The sequence below is a fragment of the Pholcus phalangioides genome, unplaced genomic scaffold (genome assembly GCF_987345545.1).
Source record: "Pholcus phalangioides strain wild (caught in Gottingen) unplaced genomic scaffold, Ppha-v1.0 ptg000009l_1, whole genome shotgun sequence".
NCBI classification, from domain to species: domain Eukaryota; kingdom Metazoa; phylum Arthropoda; class Arachnida; order Araneae; family Pholcidae; genus Pholcus; species Pholcus phalangioides.
In genome coordinates this window covers 17,408,760-17,428,395 of record NW_028301602.1, presented here as the reverse complement: position 1 = coordinate 17,428,395, position 19,636 = coordinate 17,408,760, and the positions used below count along the sequence as shown (strand labels likewise).

Here is a 19,636-nt window from a genome sequence, read left to right as displayed (position 1 = left end):
AATAAATTCTGAATTTCCACCAATTCCGGAAGTGTTTCTTCAATAAATCTGGAATTTCCACCAATTCAGGAAGTGTTTCTTCAATAAATCTGGAATTTCCTCTAATTCTGGAATTGTTTCTTCAATAAATTCTGAATTTTCACCAATTCTGGAACTGTTTCTTCAATAAATCTGGAATTTCCTCTAATTCTGGAATTGTTTCTTCAATAAATTCAGAATTTACACCAATTCTGGAAGTGTTTCTTCAATAAATCCTGAATTTCCACCAATTCTGGAACTGTTTCTTCAATAAATCTGGAATTTCCTCTAATTCTGGAATTGTTTCTTCAATAAATTCAGAATTTACACAAATTCTGGAAGTGTTTCTTCAATAAATCCTGAATTTCCACCAATTCTGGAACTGTTTCTTCAATAAATCCAGAATTTCCACCAATTCTGGAATTGTTTCTTCAATAAATTCTGAATTTCCTCCAATTCTGGAATTGTTTCTTCAATAAATTCTGAATTTTCATCAATTCTGGAACTGTTTCTTCAATAAATCCAGAATTTCCACCAATTCTGGAATTGTTTCTTCAATAAATTCTGAATTTCCTCCAATTCTGGAATTGTTTCTTCAATAAATTCTGAATTTTCACCAATTCTGGAATTTTTTGGAAATCTGAATTTTGGAATTTTTGGAATTCTGAAATTTTCATCAATTTGAAAAAAATATTTCTTTCAATTATTCTGATTTTCCTCAATTCTGGAATGATTTTTTTCAATTTATTCTTTTTTTTTTGTCAGTTTACATTTAATTGTGCCAAAATTTTTCAGCATTCCTGTCTATTTTGTGTGTATCTTTTAATGCTGATTCCCATCTCCAACAGAATACATAGAATCGGGGTAAGGGGGCTCCGCGTATGTTAAATGCAGCCCTGCAGACTTTCCTTCAATTTCGGGGGCAACTACTGTAAACTCGCTCCACTGCAAATATGTGCCATTAAAATTTCTTTTTCAGAATAATATACGAGTTTCTCACACAATATTGCGAAGTTAAACGGGACGAGAAAAAAAAAACGCGAATTTAGGTTAAATGATAAGAGACCGGCAAAAAGAAAAATATTATGATGGACGATACAAGAGAAAGAAAAAAATAAAATTCGAACTCGATAAACCAGTTTATGCACCGGGTTCCCTCCATATGCTCATTTGTTTTATGCATTTCTTTTTTAAACACTGAAGTTCTTTCAAAAAACCTTTACATGCGATGCATAAAAATTAAATAGAAAAATTCATTACATGTAATTTTTGTTTTTGCGTAAAACATTGTGAATCTAGTTCATGAATGGGAGTCTTGTGTCTTTTAAAATGATCAAAAAGCTCTAAAACTACCTTGTTCCGGAAAATTCACTGGCAAAAATTTAAGGAAAAGAAAATTCACAGACAACAATTCAGAGAAAAGAAAATTCACAGACAACAATTCACGGAAAAGAAAACACAACAATTCCGGAACCGTTAGTTTTAAAAACAACTTTCAATTAGAAAACTGTCAAAATGATGAGCGACATCATTTGACAGTTTTCTAATTCAAAGTTAAAATAAAATAGTTCAGGAAATAGCCATTGGACAACGATAAGACTGGACACCCACGGTAAAGGAGTGGGAACTGGCCCATGAACTCTTGTTTATCCAGGATCCGAACCTATGAAGAGGACAGGCCCTGAATTTACTAGCTTTTTCCCAGCTTCGATATTTCTTGGCAGTCCTTCGAGTTAAGAGTCAACGAGAATCATTTTGTCAACAATTTTTATTGATGAAAATTTAACAGGAGAAGGGAGCTTTCGTTTGTACAATATTGGGACGTGGCGCTGGTCATGGCCCCCACATCTTAGAGCAGGGCCCTAGGCTGAGATCTTTTGCGAGCCCCCAGATCAGACCAGGGCCGCAACTAGGGGGGGGAGTGCAGGCGGGTTTCGTGCCCCGAACGCTGGTCCCCGAGGGGGGCGAAAATTTCATTCTGAAACATCTCCTTTAACATTACAAGGGGGCGTCGAAATGCTTGCTTGCCCCGGGTGACCAAGCATCTAGTTGCGGCCCTGGACCAGACTTTCACGGGCCTCTTCATGATTAATTTAAAGCGTGAAAAAGCAAAAAATGATGAGAATCGTCTCGGGCCCTGTCAGCCCTACCCTTGTTGGGGGGGGGGCATGGCACCTGTACTAGCGAAAAGCTCAGGAATATAGTAAAGCGATATTTTTCCGTTGTGTTACTTTGCGTCTGAAAATGGGCGTCAAATAAGTTTTATTCTATATACAATTGTATTTTCTGTCTGAGAACAAACCCTCCACCATCCACTGAACTCAAGGCGTGTAAAAAAAAAGACACGAGTAAAAATGGTAATATTGCAGCGCGAACCATTCTTTCCCATGGGTGTCGCCAAACTTTGTCAAGATCGTTGTCACCTCCTGTATAAAAGGCTGCAGCGAGTAGAGGCTATTGACGTGAACCCACTTTGCGGTTGGTTAGGACTTGGAATTTACCCACACCCCTATGTACGAGTAGACAAGATCTTATCTATAGTGGATGTTAAATTTATACCCTACTCATACACAGTGGTGTTAGAGCCGGGGTTGTAGTGGGTGGTCGAGCACACAGTCATCTGTACCATCAGTCTGAGCAACACCCAGAATCAATTCAGAAACCAAAATTTGTCACATAAAGCTCAAGTCAAGCACCCACAGCTGCATAACACTTCTGACGTGGCTCTGCTCGTACATGCGTGCAATCGTTATTGACGAGGAGGCTCCGTAGGTATAGTGGCCCATCGAGTTACGAGTGATACAAGTTGCAAGCAAAAATACGGTATGTATTACCAAAAAAGGTGGTTTGAATTCACGAACAAATACAGGGTATCCCAATGGGTACGCAGTCAGATTTCCACAGATTCCGATAAATGTCCCACATGTTTTCCTTTCGATACAACGAGGGCCATCTTAAGAGTATCGTGGGTCCCGGGCCAAGTGGTTTTTCGGAGGGCCTACTTAGTAAATCCTAGAAAATTTCGACCGGATCTCATTTTTGTGAGGCCTCTCTTCTCTTGAGGTTCCCGGGTGGGCCCATGCGTTAAGACGGCACTGGATACAACGACCATCTGATATGACGTTCATTTTCGACAGAACGATCGCTGTCGTTATAACGAGCGTCGACTATATTGTGTTGAAGGTACATATTAATAATATTACTGCGGATTCTATGGAGCACCTAAGAAATATGACTGGTATGAGCTTTATTTGCATGTAATTTTTATGCCGAATACTGCTAATTCTCATTGAAAATTGGTCATCAATTCATTTCAGAGAACCATATAATACTGTGTTTGAACAGTATTTTGTTTCAACTGTATTTGTGTCGGAGGCACGTAATAGAAAATGTTCGATTACATTTCTTGAGGAAACACGAGAAACGTTAATTTCTATAATCTGGCAGCCCTAGATTAAAATGACTTCCAAAAACAGTTGTGTAGTATTGCGGGCCTCGTAACGAGAGAATGACCGAGAATGGTTGTGGCCATCCAATTGATCATTCTTGTCGCACCACGGTCATTTTCTGCACACGAGGGCTAATTAGACCGGAACCTACAATTTATCGCCGATTCCGAACGGCAGGCTTGTTTTTTATACTCATCGAGAGGTTGGTGCGCTAACCCTTCGATGGGGGACTCCCTGCGGTAGCAATTTTTTCTGCGGTCATGTCGCCGTTTTTGTTGTACCCCTGTGTCAGGAAAATTTTCGGACAAGGACGAACCGAGTATCGAACTCGCGACACCTCTAAGCATCCTTTGGTACTTTGGGCGAGTATCTTATCGACCTGGGCTACCGCGCCCGTGGCCATCCAATGATTTTTTTTTCTCCTTCTTGGTGAGTCAAGTTTTTTTTGGTGGCCCGAGAAAAAGGGGCCTAGCTTTCTGAGAGATCCAGCAGTACGTAAACTTCCGATTGATCATTTATTGAATTTTAAAAAAAAAGACGAAAAAATATTTCCCGACAGAGAGAGCTTCATTACCAGTGGTCTGAAAAAAATTTTCAAGAGTAATTTCACTCCTCGCCAAAATTTTGAGTGGCATTTTTTTTACATATATTAGTAAGAAAAAAAATAGCAATATATATATATATTTTAAAAAAAAAGCTACCTATATAAAATTTGAAGGAGTAAAATTGAAAATTTAGATGTGCACCTAAAAATTTCCAATTTTACTCCTCCAATTTCGCGTAATGTTAATCACGCATCTAGGCATTTCATTTGAGATCTCCCATCGAAAACTGGATAAACTCCGGTTTATCCAAAATTTCCACTTGTTTTGACCCCACTGGATAAAAGCGTAACTGATCTGACTTGAGAAATGCATTTCGGTTCATTTAAAAATTTATATATATATAATTTCAGAGAGGAAAATTTTAAATTCCCTTTTTCACACCTACACTCACGTAATCTTTTACACAATTTCACATCTCCTTTATCCAGTCCGTACGAAACCGCAGTTTATGAAGGGACTTAAGTAAGATTTAACGCTTCGGTATTCCCTAAGATGATGCAATTAGCTCAGTCAGCCAGCCCCATTCGTAATCGAAAAAATAAAGACCAGAATCAGGCTGATTCTGGTTTATACTTTTTCCGATTACAAAATACAAAGAAGGGAAGAACACTTTGCATTACTAACGTTATATTACAACACAAACCACCACCATTAAAATTTCGAAGCAAACTTAATAATTAAGCTAATATAATTGCTCTTATTATGAGGCACGTCAATGAAAAACCAGTCACCGATTTTCATCGGAGAATTATAACAATTGTGTTATTTTACATCATAGGTGGCAGCAGGAGTTTTAAGGGACAGTTTTGTAAATCGAGGAACATTTGTTTGATGAAAAAGAGAAAGAAAACTCTACTAAAAGAGAAACCTCAAAATATTTAAAGGACTATTTTCCCTCTTTAATGAAATTTGGAGTAAAAACGAATTTATATTGGCGAATACTGATAATATATGTTGAATGGTTCGTCACCACTCGACGAACCATTCAACATGCTCAATATGCTCCATTAGCAGCTGTGTTTTCAGCAACCGATGAGTCTGTATTAATCCGAAAATTCTCGAGAAATACAATTTTACCCGTACCCGATTCCAAAAGGTGTCCGGAAACCAACTCTCAACCTCAAATGGAGAAAAACGAAAAGGCAAATAGACCAAAAAACACGAAATTCCTAATGAACATCGACACTATGGGTGCCGTCATCAGAAGTATGATAAAAATATAATTACTATCACCAGGCATCCCACACTTGGGTGAGTTACCCTATACAACTCCCGGTTCCTAAGCTGAAAAAAATGTACAAGTCAAACATCGTGTTCAGAATGAAGCTAAAAGTCTGCTTCTACAGAGTCGCCCTTAGGAGTGCGCGACAAGTGCGATCGCACCGGGCCCTGTATTTTGGGAGGGGCACTTATGGTAATAATTTCTTTCATAAATGAATTTTCACCATTCTGGGAATTATTTTTCATAAATTCTGAATTGTCAATTCTGCATTTTCATCCATATTCTAGAATTATGCATAATCTAAAAAAGAAAGCGTTATGGGATCATTTCTTTCATAAATTTCTGAATTTTCACCAATTTTAAAATTCATTAATTTCTGAAAGCATTTCATTTTTTTTTAAATTTTCATCAATTTTGGAATTCTTTCTTGTTCCTGAATTTTCATGGGTGCTGTAATGGGATGTCAGTTATTTTTCTTATTTGTGATTGATTCTGAATGTTCATTAGTTCTCAGACAATTACTTTAATCAGGTCCTAATTTTATTTGGTTTTGAAACTATATCTTCCATGAATTTAAAAATTTCTTCAATCGGAAATTTTCGTTAATTTACATTTAATTGTGTCAATATTTTTCGGCATTTCCTTGTATTTTGTAGCAATGTATGAATTTTCGAATGCTAATACCCGTCACACAGAATACGTATATCAAATAGGGGATAAGGGATCCCCTGCGTATGGTAAGGGTAACCTTGCTGCCACACACCATCACAGAATTATCAGGAATTAGATTTCACCACATCACTGACATGTGTAGTGGTCTCAAGTCTTAACGCACCGTCCGACGTTTGACTTACACAGACATTTTTTTCTGCTGTGCGACGAGTTAGGATTTAGGAACCAACCAGTGGGATCCCTGGTCGTCATTTGTTTAGTGGTTATATTTTTCATCTGAAGGATGGCACTCATAGTGTCAAAATGCAATAGGGATTCATATTTTTCTATGTATTTGCCTTTTCGTTGTACTCCTGTCATTAGATCAGGCAAAGAATTATTTACTCTTCCATAACGCTTAACCACACCGAAAACTACAGATAAGTGCTTGAAAAATAAAACTACAAAATCAAATGATAAATCTAATCACAAATTTTAAAAATTAATTTCATTTGACATTACACAATATAAAAAAGTGGAAATAAAAAGACAAAATGATTGAAAATGAAATCAAAATACAATTTATTATCTTTTTTTTTTGTCAAAAACAAATTTTACAAAGAGCTCCAGTTATTATTTTCATTATAATGCATACCCTATATAATATTTTTTCATCTTTTTTTTATATATTTTGCTTCCAGAAAAATACTCAAGCCATGATTTAAAATGTGGCTGAAAAATTTGCTAGCAACAGTTTGGAATGGAGAAAAAAGATAGGATAGATAGAGAAAGATAGGACAAGCACAAAAACTTCCATTTTTTTTCAGCATATGACAAAATTTTCCATCATCAACGGTACATCAAGATTAAAAACAAACAAAACCTATCGAAAATAAACACACGCCACTCATATCACAAAAGTCATTTATGTAAATGTAACATATAAAAACACAAGGCAACATGCAAGGATAGGAATAACATCCAAATAAAAAAAAGGAACGACAAATAAAAAATACATAAATTGATTTCGCTTCAATGACAAATAACAATACTCGCATTCCCAATAATTTTCATACTTGTATTATAAAGATTTTTTTATTCAGTAAAAGAACTTGAAATTGATATAGAGTGATCATATAGCCTAACCCTTGTATTGATTTGAACCATAAAACAGAACGAGATCAAGGGAGCACAATTTTCCGAATCATTTCTTGCAGATTTGACAGATTGTAATTCACAAGATTGAAATAAAATAAAAAAAATTAAGCACAAAATATATGATATACATATTTATAAACCACAATGCTAATGCCAATTTCAATCTAAAGCTAAGAAATGAGGAACTGAAAACATTTTTTAAAATGTTGGCGCAGTACACAAAAGCTAGTAACATTCATATTCCACTTGCATGTATATAATATCATAAACACACAATATTATACTCTTATTATGTATAGTACAATAAACTCCATGCATTTATGAATGAAATTATGCTACTCGTTCAAAAGGTTCCAAAACTTATTTTATTAAGGAAGAAAAAAAAAATGAATAAAGATAAACCTGCCCTGTGCGCAAGTATGCATTTTTGCCATTGTTCATATAAAGATGGAAAAAAAATCCCATGGCCAAGATCAGGATAATAAGCTAATTTTGAAAGTATCAGAATGTGATGTTTTGGGAAATAATCTCACACCAGAAGTGATGAGTCCTTGAATGCGTGCATGATTTGGTGAGACGCAAGCAACCAGATCTTTAGTAGGCCAAGTCCTGGGTTCTCTATCACTATAATGTGCCAGCTCAAAGGTCCCTTCTGTTGTCAGATAACCTGATTTTAATATGACTATATATTAATTAACCCAAAGAAGTGCAGCGAGCCGCGACAAAGGCATTAAAGGACATGACAAAAAAAAAAGACTGGCAATATGCATTTACAACTTTGCATGAACAATGGCACAAATATATAATTGCACAGGGTAGTCAGTTCAAAGAAAATACCACATAAACAAGTCCTATCTGTATTCATTCTGCTGTAATAAAATAAGTCTCGGAACATTTTGAACATAGTAGTAGATGTGTATATATTAAAAAAAAGAAAATCGAACGAATATAAATATGTGGATGAGTATCACAAAATTTTCAAAGCTCAAACCAAATACCTGTATTGCTGTTTTTTTCCTGCATAATTGCACAGACTCCAATCAAACAAAGAAAAAATATATAACTATATACTATATGTATTGCTACTTCACTGGTAGTGAAAAAAAAATGTCTATCAAGTTCCAGTCGACCAGGCTAAACAATAAAAAAATTATACCATCAGGGGAAAATATATATATATAAAAGAGGTATACAGAATTTAAAAAAAAAACGTACAAGAGTAACAGTCACTGATCATTTCCAGATGAGAGCAAACATTGGTTTGCCATGAAAACAGCTGGAAAGATAGGGCAACGATATCATGTACAATCCTGCTGAACATGAAGAGAAACAGTTCTCAGCTTAAAGCAAGATAAATTATTAATAACAGTAACAATATATAAATAGCGAATTTGTTGCAACACATGCTGATTTTTGTTCCCTGATAAGTGAGTTATACAGAAAAATTTAACAAAAATAGAGAACAGAACTTGAAATTATACAGTACAACAGTACCCCAATAACTCAACACACGAATAACTCGACTATCCTGGTAACACATCATTAATTATTCCAATGGTAAGCACAATACTAAATTGAAACTAATGAGGGGATAAAACCTCTCTAACTTGACACATGATGATCAAATCCCGCTTAAGTCGACTACGATTTATATTGCATTATCACAAGTAATTTTCAGAAATCGACCGTGTTCGAAAAATTTTACATTAATCCCAGTGTGATAGAAAATTCCATGTTCCATTGTTTCTGCTGTTCATATGTTTATTCGTATGAGCCAAAGATTCTCTACACCTTAGGGTAGTGTCACTTTCCATTGTTCCTCTGTTTAGAACCTGAAAACTGAACCTGTGGACTATGAAATCCACTTAGATGAGAATTGATTCCCGAAATTTTTGAGTGAGAGACGGTTGAGAAAGCTAGACCAAATTATTTCAAGTGAGAGAAAGAAGGTTATTTTTTGGATGCACATACAATTGCACTGTTCATTCACAAATCACATCTTCCAGCAATCAAAACATGTTTTTTTTCACCTAATTTGAAATTATTCTCAATATAAAAACCTTAATAGCTTAACATCCACTTAATTCAACATGTTTTATATGATCCCATTGGGGTGTCAAATTATCAAGGTTGCACTGTATAAGTGGAATTAGATTCAAGGAATTGATTTAGGGGGAGACCCGTCAATAAAAAGTATAGCCTACATACATATATAAATTATACAGTACTTATATTTGATCCATTTTATCATGCCATAACTCACAAGGGCCGACTGCAGCCAATGGCTTATAGCTGATTTGCACAGAAAAATTGGTTCTCTAACCACTTGATTTGATAAACATTTATAAGAACTATAAAATATTATAACAGAAAATTCTATTCTCTGACCCAATGACCTCAAATAAAACATCAGGAGTCATTGGGGTAAATCATCGTTTCCCAAACTTTTTGTTCCATCGCTCCTTTCTTCAGGAATTTTTTTCTCTTATCACCCTCCCTGCCAACTTAAGCAAACCCACGGGATCCTATGTTATACCCATAGCTTCTATTGCCCCCCCTGGACCATTCCATTACCCATGAGGGGGTGATGTTGCCCACTTTGGGAAACACTGGTGTAAATGATATGCTGAGAACTGCTTCTCTTTATCAGAAATTTTGTTTCAAAAGTCTTAAACGATAAATTGGAAGAGCCTAATATCACTGTATTAGGGATGTATTGAGCTGCACATCAGTCTTCCAAAGAACACGAGGGGGAAAATATAACTATATGAAAGGATATATGATTCACAAAAAATAATAATAGAACCTCTTATTACAGTACATCATTTCCATTAAAGCTTCAAACATATTCACATACAATCGGAACAATAATTAAAAAAAAATCATAATTTTAAAAATAATCACATACAAAACAAAAATATTACAAGCGGATAAAAACTAATATCTACATATTTCTTGCATTAAAAAAGAAACAGCCAGCTGTGTTAGGCTTGATAGTATCTGCATGAAATGAGCCAGTCACAAATGAATGCAGCATGAAAAAAACTAACATGAAAATCCTGATATAATTCCCTTCCCCAATATCAAATACAAATTGAACTCGTGAATAAACTGATTGAAGATTTGAGAAATAGAATTTTTGACACAGAATTCCCTTGAGGAAAAAAAATCAAATACTTCAGCCTGGAAAGTGGTTCAAATAAATTGAATTTAACAAAAAAAACCTGACGATTCAAGAAAGTCTTAGTAAAAGCAGTGTTTCTCAACCTTTCTGAATCCAAGGTCCAGTAAAATGTCTGAAACAATTCAGTGGACCACAAACTTATAACATGATAGCATCCCGTATTTTATGGGAATTTCAAAATGATCAGATTTCTAGTTGTTATATTTGATACAGTTATCTCGTCTTTTTTTTCAATGGAGCTTATTTGAATTTGTAATGCTTACTGAACTCGTGAATGATAATTTTTATAGCTTATCAATCACATTGCGGCTGCATTTCAGTTCACAGCGATTTCCAGTGTAGTCCTTCATTTCCTAAGCATTTGTAATTTTTCAACAATTTTAGAAACAATTGTTGATTTTGCCTGTTTTTGTGTGATGACATTTGACGGTGCCCCATATTTTGTAGTATTTAAGATATCAGCTTCCCGTATTTCACTTAATGAAATCTGGTTATCAAGTTATAACAAATTTTTTTCCTTTAGAAATAGATCTTTGTTCACTGCGATTGGGAGCAGCCCTTCATCTCAGCAATTTTTGCAATAACTAGCAAATTTGTCACAAATTGCATTCTTTTGGCTGCAATTTCCCTCATTTTTCTTAAAGAGATATGGTGGCGATAAGTATGAAACTAATTTTCATTTGAAACCCACTAGTATCAATTATATAAATTGTAACAATTCTACAACTGATTTGGAAGTAACTCATCAAGTCTACTTTCAGACCACCATTGTCATCAGAGGACCACCTCTGGTCCATGGACCATAGGTTCAGAAACACTGAGTTAAAGCAATGCAAAATGTGCTCGTACAAAGAAATTTTATCTTAAATATTTATTTACCATATTCCCTGAAAATTGATTATATTTTCACTGCACTCACAAAAATCATTGGAATCACAAAGATGACAGGTTTTTTTCTCCCATTAGGAACATGACAATACTCACAACTTTTCAAAGTAAGTTGAGGATGAACATGTTTGCTTGTATAGACATAGATTTAGTAGATATCAGTTCAACATGTCATTACAACTTATATCACTTTATAAGCTTTGTGTATCTTGAAATACAAATATTTCAATTTAAAAAAACACATTTTTTTTAATAATGGAAACATTTCTGGAAAAAAAATCCATTATCATTTTGGATGTTCTAAATGTAGATCATTCCTGCATAAAAATTGTAGAAGTACATTATTAAATTGCAGGTTTTGACAAAAATCGTTTTCCATGTATACGAGAGGTTTCTTAGAATAAATTTTAGACCATGCATCATTATATCTTTATCGTAGTTAAAATCAAAGTTACTAATTTTCATTAAAAAAACAACAACAAGCAAACACATGCCAAACCAAAATATTCAAGTTCTAGAGAAATGTCTATTCGATAAGTTGCAGAGAAGAAAAGTTGGTAATTACATATAAGAAAACTTGCCAAGCATTTTTACTTAACTTAAACTCAGCTTTTATATCCAAGGTTTTTTTTCCCTTCTTAAAAAAAACCACAATTTCCAGAAGGTACATGGTTTTCATAGGTTAATTCCAGAGCTGCCCATATGGGTGCACAACAGGTGCAGTTGCAAAGGGCCCCCCATTCTTTGTGAGGCAATGCACTCACGGTAAATTAAGGCTTTTACTAATTCTGGAATTCTTAATTTTCATCAATTCTAGAAATTTTTTCACATTAATTCTGAGTTTTAATCAATTATGGAATTACTTCTTGTATTGGTTCTGAATTTTCATTAATTCTGATATTCCCCCCGTTAATTCTAAATTTTCGTTAGTTATGGAATTTTCTTGTTAATTTGGAAAATTTCCATTAGTTCTGGAATTTTCTGTTAATTTGGAAAATTTACATTAATTCTGGAATTATTTCTTCCAATAAATCTGAATTTTCATCAATTATAGAATTTTTATTAGTTTTAGGAATTGCTTCCTCTTATCAGTTGAAAATTACAGTCACTGCCGAATTTTCATCAATTTATGTATATTATTATACATTTAATATTGAGTTCGAAATTTTTGCCTGGATATTTCTCAGATCTCCTGCATTCTGCTTTTAATTTCTCCTTCAGGACAGCAGCATTTGGTGCCAACTGTGGGTCAGTCCTGACCACATATTTTTGAGAGCCTCTTTCCCTCATCCCACCATTAAAAAAGACCCAGGTTTTCAGCCTGGGTTGCAGGAACCAAGACAAGTTAGAATAGAGTGACATGACTAATGTTACAACTTTTTGACTTTCCTCCCAATATAATCTGAATGATGTACAGATGAACATAATCAACAAAATTATCTGTGACAGCAAATTTAATGGGAGAGTACAATCCTTACCTCTTTCATCAGGAAAATCTGACTAGTGTTAATATTTTTAGTTTACACTAACTCTGACTTTTCAGTTACTCATAACTTATATTATTCTTTGGCCATTTTTGTGGGGGTGCGGCTTTATACATCAGTGCAGCTCATCTTTTGGAAATTATGGTAATTGACATAATTACTATTTATAATCGTATTTAGTATTCTACAGTGATGGATATAATGAATATCAACATATGCACATGAAACCAAAGCGATTTTCTTTTAATAAGATCATTTTTACTCCAAAGCATTGCCAAATTTGTAATGGTATCTGAGGTCAACTGTTCTTGAAAAGAAAAAGAGAAGTTGATGAATAAGATTTTGTCATGAAGATTGCACTGTATATACACATAACTAGGACAAGACATTAAAGACTTGATTTTTAAATTTTCCGACAAGTATTTCTCTTACCAGAAGATTTTCCTTGACAACAAAAACTGTGCATTATGGTTTGTAATTCTATCATTGGGAATAATACGGGGGCATTTGACCAGACTTTATTTTTTTTTTTTTGGGGGGGGGGGGTCTTATTTATGTGAAAATGACCCTTAATTTTGTAAAAGTAATTTTGTGAGAAAGCAAAATGATCTAATCGGAATTTGGAATAACTCAGAATCTGTATTTTGAATTATTCCAAATTTTGGCTGGACAGACGCATTATAAGTGCAGAGCAAGGCTTGACAAATTGAAAAAGAGCCATTTTTATTTTTACTTTTCTGGGAATTGATAACCCCCTTTATCGCGTTGGTAGACATGCTGACATTTTCAAAAAAATTTTGTGACAACTCCGAGGTAAGAATTAAATCAGTGTATATACACGAGATAAAATTTCTGGCACTAATCAATTCAAATTTTTCATTTGCCATAGCAACTTACATTTGTGATGTCCTGAAATAGAGCACAGTTTTTAAACTTATTTGTTCTTCGGCTCCCATCTCAAAAAAAAAAGTTATCTATTCTCAAGAAAACCTATAGAATAACTTCTATGCCACAAAGCAGAATGTTTTTCGTCGTTCTGCAATGAGCTCACTTGACTGAAAATGTTCTGCAATAAAAATCCTATAAGTGTTTTCTACATCGAAGAGTACTTTTCTTAAAATTCTTAGAGATTGTTCTGCAACGTATGTCAGTTTCCAGCATACACTGCTTTGGGGGCACCTATTAACTTTTAGGACCTTTAAGCTTCTATTGCACTCATGATCCACACCTAGGACAAATCATCCCCTCCCTTTAACATTAAAACATTTCAAGAGCCTTACAGTTTGATGATATTCAATCTTAAGCACTTTAGACGTATTTAATACTGTAATATTCATCGACCAGAGGTTTTAAATGGTAGCAAGAGTATTCTGAAAAGATTTGAAAAATTGGCGATATACATACAGTTGTCATTATCAAACATTAAACTGACGATGTAGTTAAACATCTTGTTTCTAGGAGGAAAAATTCCCTAGCTTCACTAGTTATGATTTATATTGCTCGAAATGCTAACTAGGAAAGCATGCAAGGCATCACTTTTATATATACACAAAAAATAAAAAAAAATCTGGCAGAGTTGTTATGGGTCACTAAAAAAAATGTAAATATTGATGTTTTGAATGCCAATAAAGGCCAAGAATGAATTTGAAATCTTGCAACCCTAGAGCAACGTCATTCAAACACATGATCAGATAAAGCACAGAAAAAGATAAAAAGGAGAGCTAGTGTGTGTGTAAAAAGAGTGAATTAAATTTTTCATAGATATCGTCACAAAGTATCAGAGGCGATGAATAATCAACTGTTGTCATTTTTAATAGTTTTTTGCAGTTTTAATAATTGCACTCCACTGCTAATTTTAAGATTTTTATGTGTTTCTGGGCGAGATAAATGTACTCAAATTTTTTCATAATTTTTGTGACATTTCCAGTCCCTTTCCTTTTAAGTGCAAATTCAATATCACTCCCTGAATATTGTATATCTTGAACACTTTGGTAACATTATTATAACTACTTGGCGATTGTTTTAATAGAATACCTCTCTAAAGACACATTCATTCTTGCTTCCAAATTCATTCAGATAGTTTTGTGACAATATATTTCTAGTTTGAGGAAAGAAAAAACCTGATCAAAACTGCCTGTCTGTAAATATATTCATCTGTATATGATTAAAATAAACTTAGTTTTTTATGTATTGAAAAGTTCTTTGCTCTACCACAAAACTCTGTTCTCAATTTAAATTTGCTTAAAGTATCTGATTCTGTAACAGATTAGTGCAAAATTATAATTGAAAGTATAATTTAATAAGTCTGTGTAAGTGGATAGAATTGTCTTTTTGTATGCGAGAAAAAATTTCCCCCCTATATCTTGAATTATCAGAAAACAATTGAACCGGCCACTATGCTCATCAACCATAGGCGATGGGAGCAGATTGAGGATTGAATAAAATACACAATTTCTAATGAAAAGGAAAACACTTCTGTCAATATGAGAAATACTATAGATCAATATTTTAAACATTTCAGATAGTAGTGCAGAGCTACAGCTTGTTAAAAACTATTGTAAATGTGAACATTCAGCATGGAAATCTCATGTATTCAGATATTTGACTTACTGAACGTGCGCACTAATGATTCATTATATTTTAAGTCACACGGTACAACCTCATCAAAAACAGAATTGGAGTAAAAAAAAAAAAAGGGAAACGAGATACATTTTCAAGTATGAAAATAACACAAGGACATGCCTCACAAAATTATCAAAGTCCAACAATTCATTAAAAGCTTGGTTATTTTCAGTACTAAAATCACAGACATCTCGAATTTCTCCAATCTGGAAATCTGTTAAAAACGTGGAGGAAAATGAAGTGCATGGCAAAAAAAAAAAAAAAATGCATTTAAACAAGAACTTTTAGTGATTTCGTTCAAAATAAGTGACCGTTTATTCGGGTATGATTCTTCAAAACATGAATTTGAGAGGGAGAAAATAAATTCAAGCCCTTTCCATGTTATAAGTATAACGATACAAGCAGCACCGAATTACAATTTGATAGAATCAATTATGGGGCACAGATTGGCCCATTAAACATTAATAAACTTTAACAATTAAAAAAGAAACATTTGATAATCAAAATATCAAATACAGCATTATTCAAAGTAAAAAAAAGATATATATGTAAATGAAAAAAAAACCCCACAAAAGGAAACCAATCATTGAAATTTGGAAAAAAAAATTTAAATTAATTTCATTAAAAAAACATGAGTTAAAAAAGAGGAAAAAGAATCACAGTAGCACCCATACTTAAAAGTAATTCATAATGCCAAAGAAATATGAAACTGATCCTTAACATTATCACATATGTTACAGTCTCAATATTTTCTAACCAACACAAGTTCTATATGCAACCCGTCAAAGATAAATAATAAAAAAACATTTGCATTTTTTTGGGACAGGGTAGCGATATTTACATTTTGCATATGCCTTTGTTTTCTAGGATATGCAAGAATCTGCTTCGTTAAAAAAAAAACCAGGAGAGAAAAGCTTCAAATTTTTTTTTCCTGCACAGTTATGTACAACTTCCATACTCTGCAGTCCACAGAACATCACTAGCGAAATGTACTATTTGAGTGCAGAGATCAGTATAAATAAACTACTATGAAAGGAAAAAAAAATGGAGAACAACTACACTGTGAATTTGTTAACGAGCATCCCTGCTACGAAGCTGGTCAGAGCTTGCTGTTTTAGATCGCATACTTGTTAGATTGCTTTTAACCTGGAAAGTATACAATACAATAATTTAAAATCATGATGAATACTTACTTACTGCATGGAACAATAATTATTAAATTCACTTCAAAGAATCAAAAATGAATTTATTTTTTGATCATTGTAAAATCGAGTTACTGATACTTCGCATAATAAAGTTCACTTTTAGCTCTTGTAGCCGTGGTCTATCCAATGAATTTTCTATCTTTTTGGCATTCTGACATCTAAAGATATTCTAATTAACTCTTACAAGTATTTATTTTTAGTTTACAGGGTGTTCCCATCTGCAAATACAGCAAGGGAACACCTTGCAGAGGTACCCCCAAGCAGACAGATTTTTGTATTCTTGAATAGCCTGGAGCCGTTCAAGTATTATGTCATCATCGATGGGGAGGGAGTTTCTGATTTGCTGACAAGGGGGGGGGGGGGTGGAGGTGGATAATGCTTACATCATCAACCATCCTTTATAAAAATATGAAATATTTTTGATGGCATCTTACTGCCAAAAAGAAAAACCTTTCGATAGTTTGTGGGCACTTGAAGTAACATTCCCCCTATTGATAAGTGCCCTACAGAGCTTAATCTCTAAATGCTCCGCGGATGCAAGTGATCTGGAAATGTGTCCGGGCCACTTAAGTGCTCTGGAAATGTGTAAGGGCTGCTTAAATGCTCTGGAACTGTGCCCCACATCACTCAAGTGATCTGTAATTATATGGCTTAGAGGGTGGGTCGCAATGAATTTATTAAAGATAAATTTTGAGTTCATAGCTTTCAAATAACATTGAAATTAATAGAAATTGATTATAATAACATATAAAAGTATTCTTTCTTCCAAAATTTCAAAAAAATGAATTTTTGATCATGGCAGGGGGGGGGGGGGAGGAGGGGGAACACAAGCCCCCATGCCCCCCCCCCCCGTGTACGTCTCTGATCCCACCAATATGCATTAGGATTCAGAGGGGCAGAGCTGTAGACAAAATTTTGCTGACAATGGGAGTCAAAACTGGCTAAAATTTGCCTACGTAATACTTGAATGGGCCCCCCCTGTATATTTTCAATATACAGGCTATACCTGCATCATGTTTCTATTTGTACCTGTACAACAAAATGTCGCACGATCAATTGTATTTTTCCATAAAAATAACAAGGGAACCCCCATTGCACCCTAATTATGCAAAAGTTTCAGTATTTGAATTGCCTGTATACTTGTCCACATCATGTATAACTGTCCACATATGAGTCATTCCCAAAAAACAAAAATATACATTCCACATTTTAGAAATGAAAAACTCAAAGATGAATTTTCAAAAAAAAATTTATCTCAAATTATAGCAGAAAAAAGTTTAATGTTTCATAAATATTTTTCACTTTTATTTTCTAATAATATTTTATTTCTTGGGTTTTATGACTGCATTTTGTCCACTGTTATGAAAACAAATATCACTGTAAAAAGATGAATATTATTTCTGCTGTTTTTATCTCTAAAGTAATGAAATCAGCTTGTTTTTAAAACATATGCTAAAAAAAGGAATTAAATTTTTTTAAATCCTTTTTTTCAGTCGTTTTGATGGTTTTTCATGATTTTTTAGAAATAGCGTATACGGAAAGTTAATTTTTTACATATATTTAACTACTTAAAATCAAAACCTTTTATTTCTGACAGACAAGGTAATTTATAATTTAATATCTTAGTTTGAAGTGTTCTTTAATTTTTTTGCCTGTGAACAGCAATAACGTTTCTGATAATAGAGTGGACACTATTGTAACAGTGTACTCAAACTGATAGAAAGATCTCTCAAATATTCTAAATAGGCTATACAAATACACTTTTATTTTCTCAGCAAATATATACAAAATGCAAGAGGTGACCTAGAGACTCCTCTTTAACCTTTGAAAAATGTCCACCCCCATGAGGAAATAAAAAACACAGCCTCCCCCCCCCCTTATAGTTGGATTTTTGGTCCGGTAAAATGTTTAAAATCTGGTCAACGTGAATACTGGATTTGCTCAGCTGTATGTAATAAAGTATACAATCTGAAAGTGAAAATGTACAGGATGTCCGGATCAAATGTCCCTAATTTCAAACAGTGATTAAAAATTAATAATGCCACATAGGGTGACGATATTAGAAAAACTTGGCAGCCCAACTCTGCGAGTTTAATGACAAATTTTCTGAAAGCGCCATCATGTTCGCTGTCATTCTTACTAGCAAACAGAGAAAAATGAAAAATAGTGTGTCACCATAAGAGAAAGTGCAAATTGTTCTGTGGAAATGTTAGCTTCTATTGTCGGTGAATCTGATTTCCACTCCAAGAGAATTTTTTTTCCCAGATGAGGCAACATTCTATGTATCCAACAGGGTCAACAGTTGTCAAATTTGGGACTAAGAAAATCCCTTCGCAATTTTTGAAATGCAGAGAAACAAGCTCAAAATCAATGTGTGATGCATACTTTTTTCCCCCACACAACATTTTCATATTATTGGGCCCTTTTCCAACCGCGTAACAAAAGAAGCACATGCGGAAGTGAGCAGATTTTTTTTCACCTTTTTGAGTGTCACTTTTGATTTATGTATTTCTCTCATCCTTTTTCTAACTTTTCTTCTTCTTGGAGAGAGTAGGAACTGATTAAAAATTGGGGCATTTGATCCGGGCACCCTCTATTTTTTTCTACTCTACAGTTTGGAAATTTAATTTGCACAAGAGATTAATATCTTAGGTCACATAATATTGTATAATTCTCAAAGAGAATTTGAATAGTAAATTAAACATACAAAATTCAATGGTTAGAGTAAGTCTTTCCTGTAATTGAATAAAAATTACATGTGGCTAATAATTAGAGTCTGGATTATTAATAAAGCTTCAAAAAATATATACGTCAAAAGTGTTCAATTTTTTAAAAAATAATGTCAAAGTTTTTTTGTTAGATATTTTGTTACTGAGCAGCTGTAGTTATTTGCATACGGAAGTATATACATATGTGGAATATTTTTTTTCAAATGAATATGCACTAACAAATAGAAAATATGCATTTTAAAAATGTATTCTTTTTTACATGGCGATTTTTTTAATGATATATTTTCTCATTTTTAGAACACATGTATCATAATTTTTTACTTTTTGGGACTTTCTAGTGCAAATTTTCGGTTTTTTCATGCATCTTTTGAATTTTTTAAGTGAATATTTTGGCATTTCTAAGTGCATATTTTGGTACTTT

At 33.7% G+C, this 19,636-nt stretch overlaps 1 protein-coding gene across 8 annotated transcripts in view; it reads right to left on the bottom strand.

The window, feature by feature from the left end:
* Window positions 1-13,176: 13,176 nt before the first annotated feature.
* Klc (kinesin light chain) overlaps window positions 13,177-19,636 on the bottom strand; it is a 61,112-nt gene continuing 54,652 nt past the window's right edge. For 4 of the 8 annotated variants that reach the window (XM_089235647.1, XM_089235646.1, XM_089235648.1 and 1 more), the window contains exon 15: window positions 16,237-16,427. In XM_089235647.1, coding sequence (XP_089091773.1) covers window positions 16,353-16,427 — 75 coding nt within the window. In that variant the 3' untranslated portion in view covers window positions 16,237-16,352. Of the gene's footprint in view, window positions 16,428-19,636 lie in introns of all 8 variants that reach the window. The other 4 variants (XM_089235650.1, XM_089235653.1, XM_089235654.1 and 1 more) reach the window with 2 other exon arrangements.